This window comes from Pelobates fuscus, chromosome 12 (genome assembly GCF_036172605.1).
Source record: "Pelobates fuscus isolate aPelFus1 chromosome 12, aPelFus1.pri, whole genome shotgun sequence".
Taxonomy (NCBI): Eukaryota; Metazoa; Chordata; class Amphibia; order Anura; family Pelobatidae; genus Pelobates; species Pelobates fuscus.
In genome coordinates, this window is record NC_086328.1 from 6,697,615 (window position 1) to 6,721,165 (window position 23,551).

General features: G+C 49.5%; 1 protein-coding gene across 1 annotated transcript in view; it reads left to right on the forward strand.

Moving 5' to 3' along the window:
- The first annotated feature begins 16,023 nt into the window (after positions 1–16,023).
- Positions 16,024–23,551, forward strand: part of PMFBP1 (polyamine modulated factor 1 binding protein 1) — a 90,145-nt gene continuing 82,617 nt past the window's right edge. The window contains exons 1-2 of the mRNA XM_063438171.1: positions 16,024–16,039; positions 19,295–19,440. Coding sequence (XP_063294241.1) covers positions 16,024–16,039; positions 19,295–19,440 — 162 coding nt within the window. The remainder of the gene's footprint in view (positions 16,040–19,294; positions 19,441–23,551) is intronic.

Below are 23,551 nucleotides of genomic sequence, written 5' to 3' on the forward strand. Positions count from 1 at the left end.
ATGACTTGAATTGAAACATGTGAATCGAATTGGACCCAACACAGAGCCAGCACTGTGCAGGTAAAGACTCAATTATTCTAAAATCTAAATAACATCCCCTAGACATGTTACAAACATTATTATACACCATGCTGGATTACATTATCTATACTGTTAATCTGGGCCAAACCAAGGGAGGGCTGGCAACTTGTGGCCTGGAGGACAAAATCAATTTAGTGCAATTTCACCAGCCTGTTAACACCAGTGATACATACAAATATAGAATTAACATGTGAAATGTGGCTGGAGAGCAGCATGGGGAGCAACTGCCCAGCAAATTTGGACATCACTAATCAATAGGGGAGATCTCCCCAACCAAGCAGGCATTTAGTAAAAAGAGTTCTGAGGGATTGTCCAGCAGGGGAATGTTATCAATGCATAAACCCAGTATATCATGCCAATGAGCCATATTTGCTTCCAAAAAGCCCGCCAGTGTCATCTGTGCCCCCAAAATGTCAGTGTCATTTCTCTTCCCACCATCTATATGCCATGTCTCTTCCCCAGCCTCTCTGTGCCGTCTCTCTTCCCACAGTATTTTTGCCATTTCTCTGCCCCATCCTCTGTGCCATCGCTGTGCCTCTAGCCTCTCTATGCCATCGCTGTGCCTCTAGCCTCTCTATGCCATCGCTCTGCCCCAGCCTCTCTGTGCCATCGCTGTGCCTCTAGCCTCTCTGTGCCATCGCTGTGCCTCTAGCCTCTCTGTGCCATTGCTCCGCCCCAGCCTCTGTGCCATCTCTGCCTCCAGCCTCTCTGTGCCATCGCTCTGCCTCTAGCCTCTCTATGCCATTGCTCTGCCTCCAGCCTCTCTGTGCCATCTCTGCCTCCAGTCTCTCTGCCCCTGGCCTCTTTGTGCCATCTCTCTGCCCCCGGGCGCTGTGCCATCTCTCTGCCCCCGGCCTCGCTGTGCCATCTCTCTGCCCCCAGCAGCTTTGTGTGAAAGCGTGATTTTGTATGAGACTTGTGGGTTTAAAATTCTAAAATATTTTTGTTTAGTAAATTATATAAAATTATTATTAAATTCAGCAAACTATCATATTTCACCGCATAATAATTGGCTGGTTTTTCAGTCCAAAAATTGGTTCAAATTCAATTCACATAAAAATTGCATAATTGGTCATTGCTGTGTTTGTTGTGAGACATTCCTATTCTTAAAAAAATGATGGCGAACATCTTGCTGTACTTAAGATCAGTCTATTACCCATCAGTTTATTGTATTTTAGTGCATTTTAGGTATTGCATTAGGAAATATGCATGTTCTCAGCAGCTGTTATGTTATCAGCAACTAGAATGGTACGAGCATTATAAAAAAACAAAAAAAAAAAAGCAAAGCTTTGCATAATGGTCGCATATAATATCACAAAAAATAAAGCTTCACATTTTTTAGGAAAGGAATTAGGCACAAAATCTGCGACTATTATGTGGTGAAATACGGTACTCGATCCTGACTGCAATTTGTCTTTCCATTATCCTCTTATTAAGTGTGAGTTCTGTATAAAATGCTGTTTGGGGCAACCTACTGTAGTGGAGCAATCAGCAGCAACATACTATTGGTTTCCATGGTGATTGTATCAGCTGTGGAGCAATCAGCAGGAACATGCCATTGGTTTCCATGGTGATTGTATCAGCTGTGGAGCAATCAGCAGGAACATGCCATTGGTTTCCATGGTGATTATTCCTCTTTCAAGATTTACAGATTTAATTTTTCCATGTACCCCCAATGTGTCAATCTTGCTAGAGAGCACCTATTATATAACTCTTTGCATGTTTTTAAATTATTAAATGAGATACTAATTATAAGATGAGGGCTCAGTGGACTAACACTCTCTGCAAGGTATTAATGCATCAGACATATTTCTCTCTGGTTTGCTATAGATGAGTCATTTAAAACTGCCTGCATTATTAATGGCCTTCAATCCTCTGTGCATGTGAAGATTGCGCTTAGCGAGGAATACTCTGTATAATGTACAGTGAGAGGGTCCACCTCTCACCTGCTGCTGCAGAAGGTTAAAGCTAGTGTCCACACTCTGGTTTCCTGCTAAATCCAGTTATATTTTCTGTTGACCTATTCTCTCTAATGTAGGAAATGCTAGATTTGCACATTCATGAGCAGTTGGTGGGAGCAGTCTGGATGTGGGGAGCTGAAGGCTGGTATGGCTTATGTAATACACCTGTTGCATTTTTTTGTAAGTTATATTTTTATTGAGGTGCTTGTACAATAAAACCAAATACATAACATTACGAGGATCAAACATCAGGTGAAGCATAGTAGGTAATAGAAACAAATGTAATACCCTATTTTTGTTTTACGTAATGAAACATCGCTTAAAACAATACAGAGTATAGAAAATCCTATAGCATGGTATGTAGATTGGAAAAAACACAAGAATAAACAGAACACATGTATTAGATATAAATCGTAAGCTTAGATTGGCTATATGCCTATGGTAGAATGTCCCTTGAAATGAAAGGTGCCGAGGCAGGCTACTGGATAAACAAGCAATTTTATTGATTGTTGCGGACCACGGGTAACCTCACCGGTCATCTCTGCTAATTCCCTTCCTTCAGCCGTTCAGGAACCACTTGGAGTATAACGAGACCCAGTGACTGGACAACACACTATTCCAGGGGTACAACAACATTTTATTGAGCCACACTCTGCTTTTATGCATGTCCCCGTGCAAGGGATTTTCATCTCAAGTCAACAGGGGTCATATCCTGGGAGCCAAAGCGCTGGAAAGGGGGTCGTTGTCCCTTTGTCTCCCAGGTACAGAAAACACGCCACACATACAAGTGGTCTCTCACCCCAATAGGCAGGGTTATTCACCGATGTCTGGAAGCCAAAGTGCAGGAAAGGAAACTGTCCCTTTGTCTCCCAGGCACAGAAAAGCCTGCCAAAGTAGCCAGTGCCCCAAAAGTGTCCCCACCAGAGCACCGACCACTCTCCATTTGCAAGGCTGCGGTGCTGAAACCTGCGAGGGAAGTGTCTTTCGGGGTACGAACGCTCCTCCTGGTTGGCGTTCATATATACAAAAGGGCGGCCACCCAGGGGAGCACAGTTTGCCGCAGAGGTTGTTGGTCAGGGGTCTCTACCCTGTAGGTGGCCAGTGGGGTTAATCCGGGCAGGTCTCCCTCTTTGCAGACAGCATCTGCTGTGCCTGTCTGCGTTCCTTCTTGGTCAGTTGGTCTCCTAAGTGGACCTCATCTATGAGTTCACGCAGGGGAAGATTATCAAAATCACATATAGCGGTTACATCCTCTGTCCGCTCGTGGTAGGGCTTCAGCATGTTAACATGTAACAGACGTCTAGCCCCGGGACTTGAGCAAGGACCGATCATATAGGTAGTGTCACATTTCCGTTCCACTACCCTGTATGTGCCCTGCCAGGCACCCTGTCATGCCGGACAGGTTCAAAACCAAAACCTTCTGACCGACGTGAAAGCTACGGCTCCTGGCTCCCCGATCATACCAAGTGCGCTGGCACCCCTGTGCCGCCTGGAGGGTCCCACGCACCAGGTGAGTTCCTCCAGTCGGTCCCTAAACTCCAGCACATATGGGACGATGGGGGTCCCTTCCTGTTCCCCAGCTGCCACTCAGTGCTCGCGGACAAGGTCTAGGGCCCTCTAACTCTCCGCCTGAATAATAATTCAAACGTAGAGAATCCTGTGGATTCCTGGGCACCTCCTCATATGCAAACAGGAGATGCGGCAGGAATCTTGCCCAATCTTTGCGAGTTGCTGCAAAGGTACAGAGTCAGCTCGGCTGTAAACTGGGTGCCCTGATCCGAGATGATCTCCCGGGAAAAATCTATCTGGGAGCTCATCTTCGGGCACAGCCTGGTAGGCATCTGCCGCCTTCCCCGCTAGCTTCCCGGCCAAGATGGGGACCCAGTCTGTGTGGGCGACTTCATGCAGGATGCACAGGTGTTCAAAGTCCTGCAGAAAGTCATCAATGCCCTCCTCTGCTTCCTTAAAATTCTTGAAGGCGTCGTAGGGCAATTTGGGTTTTTGTGTAGGGGTTGCCTGGGGAGCTCTCTCCCGCCCGTTGTTTGTCGGGCTGTGTGGGGTTTGCCCCATTCCTCTGAGCCAAGATAAAGGCTAGTGCCTCGGAGAGGAGCTTGGTCAGAGTTTCCTCTGAGGGGGTTTCTCTGTAGTAGGCCAGGCGCCGCGCCATTTCTCTGTCGAGGGCATCCTTTTCGCCCTCCGGCTGCGGCACAGCTGCCGTACCGCTTAGACCATGGGTCGTCAACCTGGTCCCTACCGCCCACTAGTGGGCGTTTCGGGATTCCAGGTGGGCGGTAGGGATTTTCAATTTTTTTTATAGATTGTTGGGTGAGCGGGCGGGTGGGTGCGAGCCGGCGGTACCCCTGCGACCGGGTACCGCCATCACCACTTGCGGGCCCGGGCGGCAATCCGCCGGGGCCGCATATGGAGGGGTCCATCGGGTGGCCCATGCTGTCAGGGCCACCCGATGGATGTGGATTGTGAGGGGGCCTGGTCAGCGCTGGGCGCTTTAACAGCGCGACCGGGCCCCCTGTGATGACATCATCTCTGCTGGGAGGAAGTGATTCCCCGGTCACTCCTCCCAGCATACTGAGAGCCCGCACGGGAGGAAGGAGGAGGAGGGAGTCAGAGTGGGAATCTGACTCCCACCAGCCTGAGCCACCACTGGACCCCAGGGAAAGTCACCCTCCTGCACCTTAAAGGTAGGAAACAGGAGGGTGACTTAAATATAATGTGTGTTTGTTTGTGTATGTGTCTTTGTATGTATGTCTTGTGTGTGTCTGTATGTGTGTCTTATGTATGTGTCTTGTGTGTGTCTGTATATATGTGTCTTGTTTTTGTATGTATGTGTCTTTGTATGTATGTCTTGTGTGTGTCTGTCTGTATGTGTGTCTTTGTATGTGTGTGTGTCTGTCTGTATATATATATATGTGTGTATGTATATGTGTCTTGTCTTTGTATGTATCCGTTTCTTGTGTCTCTCTGTGTATGTGTCGTGTCTGTCTGTATATATGTGTGTATGAATGTGTGTCTTGTCTTTGTATGTATATGTTTCTTGTGTCTGTCTGTATGTGTGTATGTGTCTTTGTATGTATGTCTTGTGTGTGTGTGTGTGTGTGTGTGTGTGTGTGTCTGTATGTATGTGTGCCTGTCTGTATGTTTGTGTGTGTGTCTGCATGTGTGCCTGTCTGTCTGTATGTGTGTCTGTATGTATGTATGTATGTGTGCCAGCAGGGCCGCCATCAGAAATTTTGGGGCCCCTAACACAGCTCAAGGTCTGGGCCCCCCTTCAAGCCCGCCCACAGGGCAAGCCTTTAAATCCTGCCCACAGGAATGCACACACACACACACACACACTAACAGATACAAATACTGAAACAGACATACACACATGCATACACACAGTGCACAAACACTGGCATACACACACTGGCACACATACACTGGCATACACATACACCGACATACACACACAGGCATACATACGTAGGCATACACACATACACTGGCATACATACACACACTGGCATACACACATACACTGACATACACACACACTGACATACACACACTGGCATACACATACACTGACATACACTGGCATACATACATACACTGGCATACACATACACTGGCATACATACATACACTGACATACACATACACTGGCATACACAAGCATACACATACATTGGCATACACACACACACTGACATACACACACACACTGACATACACACACACATACACTGACATACACACACACTGGCATACACACATACACCTCATTTTCAGCCACCCTCCTCTCTTCCTTACCATTTCGTCGCAGGAGGGTGGCTGGGGATGATGTGAGTCGGCTGCATCTCCTCGCAGAGTAAACTGGGAGGAAGTGACCGGACGTCACTTCCACCCATCAGCACTTGCTTCCGGCTGCATTTTTTTTTTTTTTAAAGGGGCCCAGACGCGCTATTACAGCGCTGACCGGGCAGCTGAAGATAATAGTGCCCATTGGGTGGCCCTAAATGCTTGGGCCACCTGATGGGCCCCATAAGCGTGTGGGCCCCAGTGCAGATGCACCGGCGGCAGTTCCGCTGATACACGTGGGGCCCGGGCCAGGGCCCCCCAGGGCCGCTGGGCCCGTGACAATTGTCACGGTTGTCATGCCCTGATGGCGGCCCTGTGTGCCAGTCTGTTATAGTGGGATACCTAGCTCAGCCTTCCTACTGGGCATTGCTATAAGGAAGGTTAAAAAAAGGGGGAAAAAAAGGTGGGATGTGGAATTGAGGAGGGAGAAGAGGGGAGATGACGCACAGATGAGAAATCCTATTATGCGCAAACAGAGAAGTCGTCTGAATATCACCGAAAGAGGAGACCTTCGTTTGTTCCTTACGAAAATCGAACCAGATATCAAATATTTAGTCTTGCAGCATCAACCTCAAGGATCTCATTAATCACTAGTAAAGGTAATTTCAATTTACTTTATTGTTTTCTCGTTAAACTTTATAAAGTTAAAAACATTATAAATATGCATTAATTGGAAATAAAAAGATAAATGAACGTACATTTTTTTAAAAAAAAAACACCCTCCTTTCGAAAAAAATATTCCGCACTTGCGCGAAAACTGGTGGGCGGTAAGGAAAATTTTTCAACCAAAAAGATGCATTAGTGGGCGGTAGTTAGAAAAAGGTTGACTACCACTGGCTTAGACAATCTTCCTCCATGAAGGTGGCAATCAGATTAGTCTTGGTACGAGTGCCGGTCGATTGTCCTCTGGCTTACAGAAAATCCTGTAGTGTTTGCCTCTTTAAAGTTGTGTAGTCCATGGGTCTGTTGTGCTCACGAACACTGGTTCAGTTCTGCTGTGAAGTGTGATTCCCGCCGCTTGCCACCAGTTGTTGCGGATCACGGGTAACCCGAGCAGTCACCTCCGCTAATTTCCTTCCTTCAGCCGTTCAGGAACCACTTGGAGTATAACGAGACCCATTTCCCCCAGTGACTGGACAACACACAGTTCCAGGGGTACAACAACATTTTATTGAGCCACACTCTGCCTTCATGCATGTCCTTGTGCAAGGAGTTTTCATCTCAAGTCAACAGGGTCATATCCCAGAAGCCTCTGTACCTGGGAGCCAAAGCGTGGGAAAGGGGGTCATTGTCCCTTTGTCTCCCAGGTATAGAAAGCCCGCCACACATACAAAGGGTGTCTCTTACCCCAGCGGACAGGGGTCTTCGTCCCATGATCCTCTGTGTCTGGAAGCCAAGGCATGGGAAAATAAACTGTCCCTTTGTCTCCCAGGCACACAAAATCCCGCCAAAGTAGCCAGTGCCCCAAAAGTGTCCCCACCAACCTCAGGTGTCCCTACCTTCCCCGACCCCTCTCCGTATGCAAGGCTTTGGTGCTGAAACTGAAGGGGGTACGAATGCTCCTCCTGGTTGGCGTACGTCTATACGAAAGGGCGACCACCCAAGGGAGCACTCGTTAATTACTTCTCTTGCGGTTTCACACTTATGTTGCAAGTGCGAATGTTCTGATTAATTGGGGAGAACGTTCAAATGGGGCAATGGGGAGTTCGTCGGGAAACAATCCATGAACGTTCGTCTGTACTGTAGCGGCCACCCTGGGGAACCCTCATGAATTGTTTCCCTTCTATGTTAACGTTCTAACTCGCGTTCTAAATGGGATATGGGGGTGGTCCTCGTTCGGGAGACAAATAAGTTCCTTTCGTGGGAGCTCTCACGAACAGGGAAGGGGTACAGTATACGAAAATTACAGTATTCAATATGGATGGAACTCCACAGGGTCATATCCCAGAAGCCTCTGTACTTGGGAGCCAAAGCGTGGGAAAGGGGGTCATTGTCCCTTTGTCTCCCAGGTATAGAAAGCCAGCCACACATACAAAGGGGGTCTCTGTAGGTACGAGGTCTGCACGGACAAGTTAAAAAGGGGCAAGGTGAGTGTCTCTGGCTCGTCCACAGAAGCCTTCAGGTGGTGAGTGAGCTTAGACCGGAAGTCTGCAAACAACCTGTCCAATTTAACCTGGATAAGGGACAGCTGGATTCGTGATGCACATGGCGCCCACAATTATGGAGTAGACAGTATGGCTGCAACTTCACAATCATTGTTGGTAGGCAGTGTTTACATTGAAAAGCCTGCAGGGACGGGCAGTAGACACCAGAAAAACTACATTAAGTTGTAGTGATTCTGGTGACTATAGTGTCCCATCAATAGCCACCTATGGGTGGGGGCCTGGAAGGAGCACATATAAAATAAACTCTGTCCCAGGCTCCCCATTTCCTCCTTTGTCCCTGCTGCCTATGGGTGGGGGGTGGAAGGAACACAAACATGTTTGCACCATGTTTTATATTAGCGCCTCCACCTGCTGACCATGAATAGACTGTCCACTCCCCATTATTGGATTTAAGCCTCACCTGATGCTCACAGGTGGGGGCATTGGGAGGGACCAATGACAGGTTCCTTACCCACCCTCATATTTTACTGGCCCTATTTCCATCGGATGTGGCCCTTTTAGCATCTGGGCATCAATAGTTTTCCAGTCGCTAGATTAAGTTACAGTGATCTGGCTTCTCACTATTTAGTAGATATTCCCCCAATGGTGGCATGGTTTTAAACCCCCCATATAGCGTCTGGCTAGCTGTTCATTTTTTTTAATTCTTTTTTTAAAACTGCTGACTGCTAAAGCAGGGAATAGAGTGTCCTATGTTTTATTGTTAAATATGATGATTGCACACTCAAAGTATTTTTTTATTTGGGTTTTCATTTACCTCTGCTGTCAGTTATTGACGGCTAATATTAGAGGCTGTAGCAGCCCATCCATATCCATTGGGTGTCCACAAAGTCTTTCCTGCTTCAGATATCTTGAGCATAGATCACCATCTGTCTCTGTCTGTCTGCCTGAACGACTACAAGTGAATATCTTGTTAACAGAGCGGCCAGAGATCAGCCCATTGCTATACTATATCCGCATTTTGTCTCTACATTATCTTGGTTTAAGACCCAGAGAATACCAACCCACCTGGGTTACCCCCCTTTGCCATTGGCAGCTCTCCTAATTTACAAAGGAACCGGCTGTACCTCTTTAAGCCATTCCCCTTTACCCTACATCCTTTCATCTTTGTATTCCGAACTTGTATTATCCTAATAAACTTTAAATTAATAAAAAAAAATAGTAGATCTCATGTGCGTGTGACATCAGATGTCTTGCAGGCCCTTTAGAAGGCGCATGTGAAAATCAGTGATATGGGAGGTCATTTAGCTCAGGTGAATAGAACGTGCCTAGATTTGTGAGAGTGACAGCCCGCTTTTTAATATTCTTCGGACTCACGGACAGTAACTGGTTTCAGGACTTTTTCTGGAACAGGAAAGACTTGTTGTTCACTATTAAGCTGCAATAAATAAAAAATGCCATTGAAATCCCCCCTCCCTCGGTGTCCTTCTAACCGCCTTGCCGCACTTTACGCTGATGCTAGGTATTCCACCCAGGCATTTTACCCTACAGTAAGTAATTGAACGCAGACACTGCGTGGAAGAAATGGCAAGTGACAAGGTATTGAGCCGAGCATTGGAAATCAATCGACGCTAAATGTGCATCTTAACTATAAGTGAAGAGTTGAAAACAATCCCATTTTTATAGCCGTGGAGATAAATACTCTGTTTTTATTAGGAAAAAATAGCTTTGGACTAAATAAAGTCATTTGATTAACCAGTCAAAGCAGTGCGGGTATTGATGTTTAGAGAGGAGTTTGCGAGGTCTGTGGCTTAGCCGTGCTCATTTTACCTCTGAATTAACAGTCGGCTTAGTAATCGGACTCAGGCAGTCCTGCAGCTCGAGATTTACGAGGGGCTCCTGCCCTGTCTGTGCCCCTGTTAGGTTTATTACCATGAAATATTGGGATGTGGCACTACTCAGTGAAATAAGACTCTGACCTTTACCCTTTGCACCCTCTAGATGAAAATTAGCACTACATCATGAAGCAGATCACATCAGAGATGAACTTAGAGAGTCAAAAGGCCTGCAGGTCATATTATAGATATATGGAAATATATTGCTTTGTACGTCTGTGCATGCGTTTATATTCTACGCAGGGGGGAAAAGCCACATGCACCGTACATGCAGGAATACGAATTAACAGATATTAAATCCCACGATCTCTGCTGGTATTAAGGGTAAATCCACAGTCAGCGCTGAAAAGTAAGGCAATATCCCAAATCCCCCAGTAACCGGACGAAACACAGTTCTGGGAGTCAACTGTGGTCTTTATTCACAGCTTCCAGTATTTATGCAAGTCCCCATGCAAGGGGTTTCCTTACTGACATAGTAGGGGTAATACAGTGGGGGACTACATGGGGGACTTAACATTTGGAGCATTTCTCCCATCAGGCACTGCTGCACGAGAGGGACACTCCTACTGAAATACACCGTTAAGTGGATTATCCCTCCGTGCAGCAGAACCGGCAATTCCATGAAAATCTATAACTTCAATAATATTCACTTTATTTGCACGAACGGACGTTCGGTAGATAGCTGGAGTCTGAGTACACATTTCGTGAGAGTATCGCTCATATCCCAGTATCGCTCAGATCCCAGAGAAACTGCTATGTTTATTAATGGGTTAAGCCTTCCCCCTAATCCTCTAGTGGCTGTCTCACTGACAGCCGCTAGAGGCGCTTGCGTGATTCTCACTGTGAAAATCACAGTGAGAGCACGCAATCGTCCATAGGAAAGCATTGTAAATGCTTTTCTATGCGACCGGCTGAATGCGTGCGCAGCTCTTGCCGCGCGTGCGCATTCAGCCGACGGGGCGGAACGGAGGAGGATCGGAGGCAGAGATCTCTCCGCCCAGCACTGGAAAAAGGTACGTTTTACCCCTTTTCCCCTTTTTTAGAGCCCGGCGGGAGGGGGACCCTGAGGGTGGGGGCACCCTCAGGGCACTCTAGTGCCAGGAAAACAAGTATGTTTTCCTGGCACTAGAGTGGTTAATGAAGGTCCCATAAGAGAGAATGTGAGATAGCTCAGTGCTTTGTGTGACATCTTGGGCCCCATATTACCATCCATATGCACTAACCTGGGGTGGGCAGCAGTCAGATTGCTCACGTATAAAATAGCCAGGTTGTTGGGTTTGCAGCATGCTACGTTCGGGTACAGGGGTGCAGTTTAATATTGGCCCCTCTGTGGATTGTTGGGTATACTTTCAAACTATGTGACCCAGCAGCATCTAACTCTGCAGGAAGTATTGTAATTGTATAAAAGCAGAATGGAAAGGGGTAAAAATAGGACATGTTGCAGGTTGCAATGCCTTAAATTAGTGGTTCCAAACCTTTTTTTTTTTTTTTTAATTGTGTACCCCTTGGCAGCAAAATGTTTTTAATTAATATAGTTGCTCTTATTTCAAATTTTCTAAAAAAAATAAAATTCTGTCCCACGCTCCCCTGCTCATCCTCTGTCCCCAGGCTCCCCTGCTCATCCTCTGTCTCCAGGCTCCCCTGCTCATCCTCTGTCTCCAGGCTCCCCTGCTCATCCTCTGTCTCCAGGCTCCCCTGCTCATCCTCTGTCCCCAGGCTCCCCTGCTCATCCTCTGTCCCCATGCTCCCCTGCTCATCCTCTGTCCCCAGGCTCCCCTGCTCATCCTCTGTCCCCAGGCTCCCCTGCTCATCCTCTGTCCCCAGGCTCCCCTGCTCATCCTCTGTCCCCAGGCTCCCCTGCTCATCCTCTGTCCCCAGGCTCCCTTGCTCATCCTCTGTCCCAGTCTCCCCTGCCCCCAGGTTCCCCTGCTCATCCTCTGCCCCAGGCTCTCTTGCTCCTCCTCTGCCCCCAGGTTCCCCTGCTCATCATCTGCCCCCAGGTTCCCCTGCTCATCATCTGCCCCCAGGTTCCCCTGCTCATCATCTGCCCCCAGGTTCCCCTGCTCATCATCTGCCCCCAGGTTCCCCTGCTCATCCTCTGCCCCCAGGTTCCCCTGCTCATCCTCTGCCCCCAGGTTCCCCTGCTCATCCTCTGCCCCCAGGTTCCCCTGCTCATCCTCTGCCCCCAGGTTCCCCTGCTCATCCTCTGCCCCCAGGTTCCCCTGCTCATCCTCGGCCCCCAGGTTCCCCTGCTCATCCTCGGCCCCCAGGTTCCCCTGCTCATCCTCGGCCCCCAGGTTCCCCTGCTCATCCTCGGCCCCCAGGTTCCCCTGCTCATCCTCGGCCCCCAGGTTCCCCTGCTCATCCTCGGCCCCCAGGTTCCCCTGCTCATCCTCGGCCCCCAGGTTCCCCTGCTCATCCTCGGCCCCCAGGTTCCCCTGCTCATCCTCTGCCCCCAGGTTCCCCTGCTCATCCTCTGCCCCCAGGTTCCCCTGCTCATCCTCTGCCCCCAGGTTCCCCTGCTCCTCCTCTGCCCCAGGCTCTCTTGCTCCTCCTCTGTCCCCAGGCACTCTTGCTCCTCCTCTGTCCCAGGTTCCCCCTGCTCCTCCTCTGTCCCAGGCTCCCCCTGCTCTTCCTCTGCCCCAGGCTCTCTTGCTCCTCCTCTGCCCCAGGCTCTCTTGCTCCTCCTCTGCCCCAGGCTCTCTTGCTCCTCCTCTGCCCCAGGCTCCCCTTGCTCCTCCTCTGTCCCCCGGCTCCCCTGCTCCTCCTCTGTCCCCAGGCTCCCCTGCTCCTCCTCTGTCCCCAGGCTCCCCTGCTCTTCCTCTGTCCCCAGGCTCCCCTGCTCTTCCTCTGTCCCCATGCTCCCCTGCTCTTCCTCTGTCCCCAGGCTCCCCTGCTCTTCCTCTGTCCCCAGGCTCCCTTGCTCTTCCTCTGTCCCCAGGCTCCCCTGCTCTTCCTCTGTCCCCAGGCTCCCCTGCTCTTCCTCTGTCCCCAGGCTCCCCTGCTCTTCCTCTGTCCCCAGGCTCCCCTGCTCTTCCTCTGACCCCAGGCTCCCCTGCTCTTCCTCTGTCCCCAGGCTCCCCTGCTCTTCCTCTGTCCCCAGGCTCCCCTGCTCTTCCTCTGTCCCCAGGCTCCCCTGCTCTTCCTCTGTCCCCAGGCTCCCCTGCTCTTCCTCTGTCCCCAGGCTCCCCTGCTCTTCCTCTGTCCCCAGGCTCCCCTGCTCTTCCTCTGTCCCCAGGCTCCCCTGCTCTTCCTCTGTCCCCAGGCTCCCCTGCTCTTCCTCTGTCCCCAGGCTCCCCTGCTCTTCCTCTGTCCCCAGGCTCCCCTGCTCTTCCTCTGTCCCCAGGCTCCCCTGCTCTTCCTCTGTCCCCAGGCTCCCCTGCTCTTCCTCTGTCCCCAGGCTCTCTTGCTCTTCCTCTGTTGCCGGCTCCCCCGCTCCTCCTCTGTCCCAGTGAGTGCCAGTCCCAGTTTCGGTGAGGGCCAGTCCCGGTGAGCGACAGTCCCAGTTTTGGTGAGGGCCAGACCCGGTGAGAGCCAGTCCCAGTCCCAGTGTCAGTGAGAGTGAGTCCCAGTATCAGTGAGAGCCAGTTAGAGTGAGTCCCAGTCCCAGTGTCTGTGAAAGCCAGTCCCAGTGTCTGTGAAAGCCAGTCCCAGTGTCTGTGAAAGCCAGTCCCAGTGTCTGTGAGAGCCAGTGTCTGTGAGAGCCAGTGTCTGTGAGAGCCAGTGTCTGTGAGAGCCAGTGTCTGTGAGAGCCAGTGTCTGTGAGAGCCAGTGTCTGTGAGTGCCAGTCCCAGTGTCTGTGAGTGCCAGTCCCAGTGTCTGTGAGTGCCAGTCCCAGTGTCTGTTAGTGCCAGTCCCAGTGTCTGTGAGTCCCAGTGTCTGTGAGTCCCAGTGTCTGTGAGTCCCAGTGTCTGTGAGTCCCAGTGTCTGTGAGTCCCAGTGTCTGTGAGTGCCAGTGTCTGTGAGTGCCAGTGTCTGTGAGTGCCAGTGTCTGTGAGTGCCAGTGTCTGTGAGTGCCAGTGTCTGTGAGTGCCAGTCCCAGTGTCTGGGAGTGCCAGTCCCAGTGTCTGGGAGTGCCAGTCCCAGTGTCTGGGAGTGCCAGTCCCAGTGTCTGGGAGTGCCAGTCCCAGTGTCTGGGAGTGCCAGTCCCAGTGTCTGGGAGTGCCAGTCCCAGTGTCTGGGAGTGCCAGTGTCTGTGAGTGCCAGTGTCTGTGAGTGCCAGTCCCAGTGTCTGTGAGAGCCAGTCCCAGTGTCTGTGAGAGCCAGTCCCAGTGTCTGTGAGAGCCAGTCCCAGTGTCTGTGAGAGCCAGTCCCAGTGTCTGTGAGAGCCAGTCCCAGTGTCTGTGAGAGCCAGTCCCAGTGTCTGTGAGAGCCAGTCCCAGTGTCTGTGAGAGACAGTCCCAGTGTCTGTGAGAGACAGTCCCAGTGTCTGTGAGAGACAGTCCCAGTGTCTGTGAGAGCCAGTCCCAGTGTCTGTGAGAGCCAGTCCCAGTCTCAGTGAGAGCCAGTCCCAGTCTCAGTGAGTGCCAGTCCCAGTCTCAGTGAGTGCCAGTCCCAGTCTCAGTGAGTGCCAGTCCCAGTCTCAGTGAGTGCCAGTCCCAGTCTCAGTGAGTGCCAGTCCCAGTCTCAGTGAGTGCCAGTGCCAGTCCCAGTCTCAGTGAGTGCCAGTCCCAGTCTCAGTGAGTGCCAGTCCCAGTCTCAGTGAGTGCCAGTCCCAGTCTCAGTGAGTGCCAGTCCTAGTCTCAGTGAGAGCTAGTCCCAGCGTCAGTGAAAGCCAGTCCCAATATCAGTGAGGGCCAGTGAGTGCCAGTCCTAGTCTCAGTGAGTGCCAGTCCTAGTCTCAGTGAGTGCCAGTCCTAGTCTCAGTGAGTGCCAGTCCTAGTCTCAGTGAGTGCCAGTCCTAGTCTCAGTGAGTGCCAGTCCTAGTCTCAGTGAGTGCCAGTCCTAGTCTCAGTGAGTGCCAGTCCTAGTCTCAGTGAGAGCTAGTCCCAGCGTCAGTGAAAGCCAGTCCCAATATCAGTGAGGGCCAGTGAGTGCCAGTCCTAGTCCTAGTCCCAGTGAGTGCCAGTCCTAGTCTCAGTGAGCGCTAGTCCCAGTCCCAGTATCAGTGAGGGCCAGTGAGAGTCAGTCAGTGAGGGCCAGTCCCAGTGTCAGTGAGGGCCAGTCCCAGTGTCAGTGAGGGCCAGTCCCAGTGTCAGTGAGGGCCAGTCCCAGTGTCAGTGAGGGCCAGTCCCAGTCCCAGTGAGGGCCAGTCCCAGTGTCAGTGAGGGCCAGTCCCAGTGAGGGCCAGTCCCAGTGAGAGCCAGTGTCAGTGAGGGCCAGTCCCAGTGTCAGTGAGGGCCAGTCCCAGTGTCAGTGAGGGCCAGTCCCAGTGTCAGTGAGGGCCAGTCCCAGTGTCAGTGAGGGCCAGTCCCAGTCCCAGTGAGGGCCAGTCCCAGTCCCAGTGAGGGCCAGTCCCAGTCCCAGTGAGGGCCAGTCCCAGTCCCAGTGAGGGCCAGTCCCAGTGTCAGTGAGGGCCAGTCCCAGTGAGGGCCAGTCCCAGTCCCAGTGAGGGCCAGTCCCAGTCCCAGTGAGGGCCAGTCCCAGTGTCAGTGAGGGCCAGTGTCAGTGTCAGTGTCAGTGAGGGCCAGTCCCAGTGTCTGTGAGGGGGCGGGGCGGGGAGTAGTAGGCGGAGTTTGCTTTTTCTGACAGTTTACAGTTAGCCCTGTGAGACGGTGTCCATGGTAACTGAAGGACGCAGTCCTTCCACCACACTTTCTTCTGGCAATGCCCAGTAGCTCTCTGATTGGTTGTCTTTGGTGTCATTTAATAACGGCGCCATTCCATTGGTGTATTTACTCAGAAGGCGTGGCAACATAACAGTCTAGTACGGCTACACGTGAAACCGTTACCTAGGAAACCACGGCTGCTACCAGCTTCCGGAAACCTGGGATGAAAGGAGCGAGCGGATTGGTTAGAGCGAACAGGGAGTGGGCGGGGTCTGACAGCGGTTGGTGAGTTCGTGTGTCAATCAACAGCCGCGGGACGTTCAGCGGGTTCAGGGCAAACTGTGGGCATTGCTGGCACCGGGACTGGCTCTCACTCATACCGGGACTGGCTCTCACTGATACTGGCACCGGCAGCATGGACCGAGAGCTGGGTGAGCATAGCCGGGACTGTCTGTGTGTACCTACCGCTGTCTGTGTGTGTGTGTACCTACCGCTGTCTGTGTGTGTACCTACCGCTGTCTGTGTGTGTGTGTGTACCTACCGCTGTCTGTCTGTGTGTGTGTGTGTGTGTGTGTGTACCTACCGCTGTCTGTCTGTGTGTGTGTGTGTGTGTACCTACCGCTGTCTGTGTGTGTGTGTACCTACCGCTGTCTGTGTGTCTGTGTGTGTGTGTGTGTGTGTGTGTACCTACCGCTGTCTGTCTGTGTGTGTGTGTGTACCTACCGCTGTCTGTCTGTGTGTGTGTGTGTGTGTGTGTGTACCTACCGCTGTCTGTCTGTGTGTGTGTGTGTGTACCTACCGCTGTCTGTGTGTGTGTGTACCTACCGCTGTCTGTGTGTCTGTGTGTGTGTGTGTGTGTGTGTGTACCTACCGCTGTCTGTCTGTGTGTGTGTGTACCTACTGCTGTCTGTCTGTGTGTGTGTACCTACCGCTGTCTGTGTGTGTTTACCTACCGCTGTCTGTGTGTGTGTGTGTACCTACCGCTGTCTGTGTGTGTGTACCTACCGCTGTCTGTGTGTGTGTGTGTGTTTGTACCTACCGCTGTCTGTGTGTGTGTGTACCTACCGCTGTCTGTGTGTGTGTGTGTGTGTGTGTGTACCTACCGCTGTCTGTCTGTGTGTGTGTGTACCTACTGCTGTCTGTCTGTGTGTGTGTACCTACCGCTGTCTGTCTGTGTGTACCTACTGCTGTCTGTCTGTGTGTGTGTGTACCTACCGCTTTCTGTGTGTGTCTGTGTGTACCTACCGCTGTGTGTGTGTGTGTGTGTGTGTGTGTGTTCCGTACCGCTGTCTGTCTGTGTGTGTACCTACCTCTGTCTGTGTGTGTGTGTACCTACCGCTGTCTGTCTGTGTGTGTGTGTACCTACCGCTGTCTGTCTGTGTGTGTGTGTGTACCTACTGCTGTCTGTCTGTGTGTGTGTGTACCTACCGCTGTCTGTCTGTCTGTGTGTGTACCTACCGCTGTCTGTGTGTGTGTGTGTACCTACCGCTGTCTGTGTGTGTGTGTACCTACCGCTGTCTGTCTGTGTGTGTACCTACCGCTGTCTGTCTGTCTGTACCTACGTCTGTGTGTGTACCTACGTCTGTGTGTGTACCTACCTCTGTCTGTTTGTGTACCTACCGCTGTCTGTGTGTGTGTACCTACCGCTGTCTGTGTGTGTACCTACCGCTGTCTGTCTGTGTACCTACCGCTGTCTGTGTGTGTACCTACCGCTGTCCGTCTCTGTGTGTGTGTACCTACCGCTGTCTGTCTGTGTGTGTACCTACCGCTGTGTGTGTGTACCTACCGCTGTCTGTGTGTGTGTGTGTGTGTGTGTGTACCTACCGCTGTCTGTCTGTGTGTGTGTGTACCTACTGCTGTCTGTCTGTGTGTGTGTACCTACCGCTGTCTGTGTGTGTGTGTACCTACCGCTGTCTGTGTGTGTGTGTGTACCTACCGCTGTCTGTGTGTGTGTACCTACCGCTGTCTGTGTGTGTGTGTGTGTGTGTGTGTACCTACCGCTGTCTGTGTGTGTGTGTGTACCTACCGCTGTCTGTGTGTGTGTGTACCTACCGCTGTCTGTGTGTGTGTGTGTGTGTGTGTGTGTACCTACCGCTGTCTGTCTGTGTGTGTGTGTACCTACTGCTGTCTGTCTGTGTGTGTGTGTACCTACCGCTGTCTGTCTGTGTGTGTACCTACCGCTGTCTGTCTGTCTGTACCTACGTCTGTGTGTGTACCTACGTCTGTGTGTGTACCTACCTCTGTCTGTTTGTGTACCTACCGCTGTCTGTGTGTGTACCTACCGCTGTCTGTGTGTGTACCTACCGCTGTCTGTGTGTGTACCTACCGCTGTCTGTGTGTGTACCTACCGCTGTCTGTGTGTGTGTACCTACCGCTGTCTGTGTGTGTACCTACCGCTGTCTGTGTGTGTACCTACCGCTGTCTGTGTGTGTACCTACCGCTGTCTGTGTGTGTACCTACCGCTGTCTGTGTGTGTACCTACCGCTGTCTGTGTGTGTACCTACCGCTGTCTGTGTGTGTACCTACCGCTGTCCGTCTGTGTACCTACCGCTGTCTGTGTGTGTGTACCTACCGCTGTCCGTCTCTGTGTGTGTGTACCTACCGCTGTCTGTCTGTGTGTGTACCTACCGCTGTCCGTCTCTGTGTGTGTGTACCTACCGCTGTCTGTCTGTGTGTGTACCTACCGCTGTGTGTGTGTACCTACCGCTGTCTGTGTGTGTGTGTACCTACCGCTGTCTGTGTGTAGCTACCTATCGCTGTCTGTGTGTGTGTGTGTGTACCTATCGCTCTCTGTGTGTGTGTGTGTGTGTGTACCTATCGCTGTCTGTGTGTGTGTGTGTGTGTACCTATCGCTGTCTGTGTGTGTGTGTGTACCTATCGCTGTCTGTGGGTGTGTGTACCTATCGCTGTCTGTGGGTGTGTGTACCTATCGCTGTCTGTCTGTGTGTGTGTACCTATCGCTGTCTGTCTGTCTGTGTGTGTGTACCTACCGCTGTCTGTCTGTCTGTGTGTGTGTACCTACCGCTGTCTGTCTGTCTGTGTGTGTGTGTACCTACCGCTGTCTGTCTGTCTGTGTGTGTGTACCTACCGCTGTCTGTCTGTGTGAACCTACCTGTGTGTGTCCCTACCGCTGTCTGTGTGTACCTACCGCTGTCTGTGTCCAGTGTGTGTGTGTCTATCTTTATCTGTCTGTGTGTATGTGCACATGTATGTCTGCTACTGAAATGGTTTGCATATACATGTAGGGATGTGTGTACATAAATGTTAGGATTATTTGCTAAATTGGAAATATGTAGAGATTTACAATGGAATTGCACATTTCTAAAGAAAAAAATAAAATTAATCAGGTTGTAAAAAGCGCTTAATTTTTCCAGTTCGGCTTGCAATTTGCAATTTTTCTCCCCAAATTCCCAGCTAAGTTATAAAATATGGGATAATTCCACAATGTTCTTATCAGTACTGTCACTATAAATACTGTGATGTCTAAAAGTCACCTTGTGTCACAATAATGATAACGTAGCACCTTGCGGATCGTGATTGTATTCACCTTGTACTTACACTTTCCATATGTTGTCCATCAAGCCATTGATTTCCTTACAGAATTCTCCATATTGATGATCTCTCACTTTGTTACTGACGCTCTCAATGTTTGATGAGGTCACTGACTCATGGAGACTTTTTTTCAGGTAGTTATGGTGTTGGCGAGTCAGGATCCATAATCGGCCATAGGTTAACATGGAATAGAGGGGTCCAGAGAGATAGCAGTAATCAGTACCATGACCAGTTCCACAGAGTGACTTTGCAGGATATCGGGGATGAAGACGGATTAAAGGTCAGTGAATGATTTTTCACTCATTGTTATTGATCTCCACGTGGGGGAACGCTGACCTGCTCGGGCTTGAATGTGTTTCCTCTCTCAGTCCATGAGATGTCACATCCTGGCTTAGTAATGTCCGCATCTAAAACGAGAGAGCAAAGTTACATAGCAAAACTTACTTGACCAAATGCAATCCAAATTCTCTCAAAATGTGAATAATGTGTTTTTAGAAGGCATTTGGTAACTGGTTTTGTGGGTTTGCTATAGTCCTGTATTGAGACACCCTAGCTGTCCCCCCTCTCCCCCCAGTTTTACTAAATGAATGAGTCGTGCAGATATAACATGACAGTGCTGCCGCCAGACTGATTTTCCTCTCTAGTCGGTCCTCTCATACCTCACCCCTCTGTCAGTCCTTACATTGGCTTCCTGTATCCTATAGGAGTCAATTCAAAGTGGTAACCCATACCTATAAAGCACTGAACAATTCTAGCCCCTCTTATATCTCCTCACAGATCCATAGATATGCCCTTTTCGGTCCCTCTGCTCTGCCCGTGACCACCTTCTGTCTGCTGCTCGCACCTGTACAGCCAACTCGCGCTTGCAGGACTTCTCGCGGGCGGCTCCCTTCCTATGGAATAGCCTGCCTACTGCCATCAGACTCTCCCCTAGTCTTCAATCATTTAAGAAGTGCCTTTAGGAAAGCTTATGGCCTCCCAGACTAACCTCTACCTCACATACCTGTCTCTTGCTCTCTCCTAAAGGGCAGTGTGGCAAATCTAGCCACTTATAGAACTAAACTGGATCTTTAACCGAACTGTATATTTCTTCTGCTGTTAACCGCATTGTGTAATGTATGCGGCATTCGTGTGTTACAGCACACGAATGCCGCTAATGTTAAGTCTGGTTATCCACCAACAGTGAATGACCGCACTGTTCGTGGAATAAGCAAAGTACCGAATGGGAGACCACCCATAGCAGGTCGTGTGTCTCCAATTGGGTACTTTGCAACAATGCATCAGTGTTAATTGCGGTCTGTTGCGGGTGGCTGCCATTCGTGTACTGAACACGAGGCGGTGGCCATCTTTGTTCGCTGAAAGCCATCAGGGTTTTGTCGTTGAGTGCCTGGAACTAAATTCGGCTACTCGGCAACACAAGCCCCGCTGGACTTCCGAGCCGTATGATGTGTATTCTGTCTGTAACACCCAGTACCCCATGTAGTCCCCTACTGGACAAACCCTGCATTGTGACTCGGGAAACCCCTTACAATTGTAACCACATAAATACCGTGGATAATACTACTACTCCGCTACAGGCAGCACTCTACTCTCTCCTCCAGCTCTGCTTCACTCCCACCTTATTTGATTGCTATTTCCTGTCCTAATGTGTTTTACACCCCACCTTCTATAGACTGTAAGCTCGTTTGAGCGGGTCCTCTTCAACCTATCGTTCCTGTAAGTTTTCTTGTAATTGTCCTATTTATAGTTAAATCCCCCCTCTAATAATATTCTAAAGCGTTACGGAATCTGTTGGCGCTATATAAATGGCGAAAATAATAATCTATTCAAAGTCCCAGACAAAGTGTACCTGTATAGATCATGTGCGAGAGTACAGCACTGAGATCAGTGGAGGATCCCGCAAGACAACTGGGTTCTCCATAGAGCTTTTTCCTCCTGATGGCGCCTGGGGAAATGACCGCTAGATAGCGGTGGCTAGTGGGGAAACAAAATAGTCCCTCCTTTGTCTCAGTATGTCTTAATTGGATAGAATTTGATAGAATTTCAGTGACATTAGAAACCCAGTCAATCTGAGTATTTTCTAACGATTCAATCTTTATGAAATACTAGTTTTTGATATGGGGGTGACAGAGCCGCGCTCAGTGCAGTCCCTCCAGTGTGAGCTGCTGTGTTCCCTGTGTATTTTACTGACGGCAGTCATTCTAACTCTTTGGATCGCTGCGGCAACCTGACAAACACTGCATAGAGAAGACACTGACAATAGACAGGCTGTATGTGCGATTGGAAAACCCCCAAATATCTTTTACACCACAGTGCTACGGACATTAAAAGCCTACAAAGTAGCTTATATTAATGTGGTACAAAATTTTATTTCTTCAAGTCTTCTTTTAGGATAGACTTAAAAGGTACTCTACATGCCCAAATAAAAAACAAAAAACAAAAAAAAAACACTGTCAAATAGATATACCCCCCAATGAAAACGTGTATCTAATTATACTTTATTTATTCATTGAGATTATAACTAAAAACAGATTGCAAACGCTTTGAATGCCCCCCCTTCTAACCACGCTCAGACTTTCTGTGTCTGTCCAATCACAGACTATCCAATGCAGCTCAATGAGAAGTCTTTGCAAGGTAGGTGCTTTGGGAAATCGCTGCCTTAGGACTTTATCTTCACTGAGCTAACCAAACCAGGAAGTAACAGGACCGGCTATTTGTTTGACAGGCTGGAGGGGTGTAACAAGGTTAATTTATAAAAGTACCAAAATGAACCTTGTCTACTGAAATGTTAAACTTTTTTGTGAAATGTAAACAAAGAACACACTGTTTGCACATAAAGCATGTCCGCATTCTAAACTACTTTTGGGGTCCAGAGTGTCCCTTTTTCTAATGTCCTACAATATGTAACCCATGTGCAGTGGAGTTTCAGACGCTTCATTGTCCTTGTGATAGACTGTTTGTGTATCTAGTCCGCTCTGTTTGTTTGCAGTGAGATCACTCCGTGACCATTTGATTTTTCTTTCCATAATCCGAACAATCTGTTCGTTTTGCTGTCCTTTTCTCTGTGGCAATGTTGGGATTTCAGATTGTGATGGCTTCTAATTAACAAGTGTAATCTCTGGAAATGAATAATTATTGTACAGTGACATACGAACGGTGTCACAAGATTTTTAGCAGCGAAACCGATTATCCGCTCGCTATTTACATGTTTGGATGAATCCTCCTATATCCCTGATGATTACAAGTCACAGTGTGTTCCCAGCTGGCAGTTAGCCTTGCTTTCTAATTAGGCGACTAACAGAAATCCTTGACTGGATATGCGCAGGTATTAATGAATGTTTTGGCTGCTACAGAATGCACAATTGGATTGATCCAGTGTGCCAGTTCTGTGATCTGTTGATACTTCTAAATTGCAAACCATAAACCATTATTAAAGAATGAATTGATGAAAGACAATGTGATCAGTTATCATTATCTGTCTATCAATAGCTTCATTTCAGTGGATGTTTACCTTTATTTATTAAACAACCCAATTGAGTTTAGCTGAGCGTGGACAGCCTAGAAAAGCTGAAAACCTCGGTAAGTTCCAGTGAGTGTTCCGTCACTAGCCGGACTGTAACTGTACCTTTTGTATAGGAATACCTTGTGCTAGGGATTTATTAATCAGCTGTGCCATTAGCAAATCTTTAATATTTGTTGTATATTTGGAATCTCCCAAATGGAATGTGCAGCTGATACCACCGAAGGAGGCTGGGTGCGCTGTAATGCGCATGGAACATGGTCCAGTTGGAGTGTTACTGGGTGCAGTCTGGGTAAAGTGTTAGTGTTTCCGATAGAATACCATAAATGGCTACCAGTGAGAAATAGCTGTTGCCCATTTACTATCTCAAAGGTGCACTATAAAGCATCTCTAACATATCTTTTTCAATGGTGATAAAGTGGCCTTGGAGTGCAGCGTAGGTAAGATATACTTACCGGATGCTGTCCCCCGAGAGCGCCATTTTCTTTCTCCAGATTCTGATGCTTGATCCTCCAGGAGCCCACGTGTGAGATCGCAACATTGGATTCTGGAGGATTCTGGGTGACTGCAGGAGATATTGTCTCCCTCTAATGAGTGACACAACACCGTCACTAGCGTAGGTGGGTGAAGTTGCAACATGTGACGGCAGTAGCTCTGCATTTTGTTAATCGGAGGAAAATACATAATCCAAAGTATATCCCTACTTTACCTGATGAAAAATATCAGCAATATAGAAAAGAAGAACAGATTAGGAGTGAGGAAGAGAAGAGGATTAGAATGAAGGAAGTTTGGGGTGGCAGATTATTCCTCATTCTAACTCCGTCTGCTCAGTGTGATCTGTCTCACTGCACGCCTGTTTGTCATAAACATG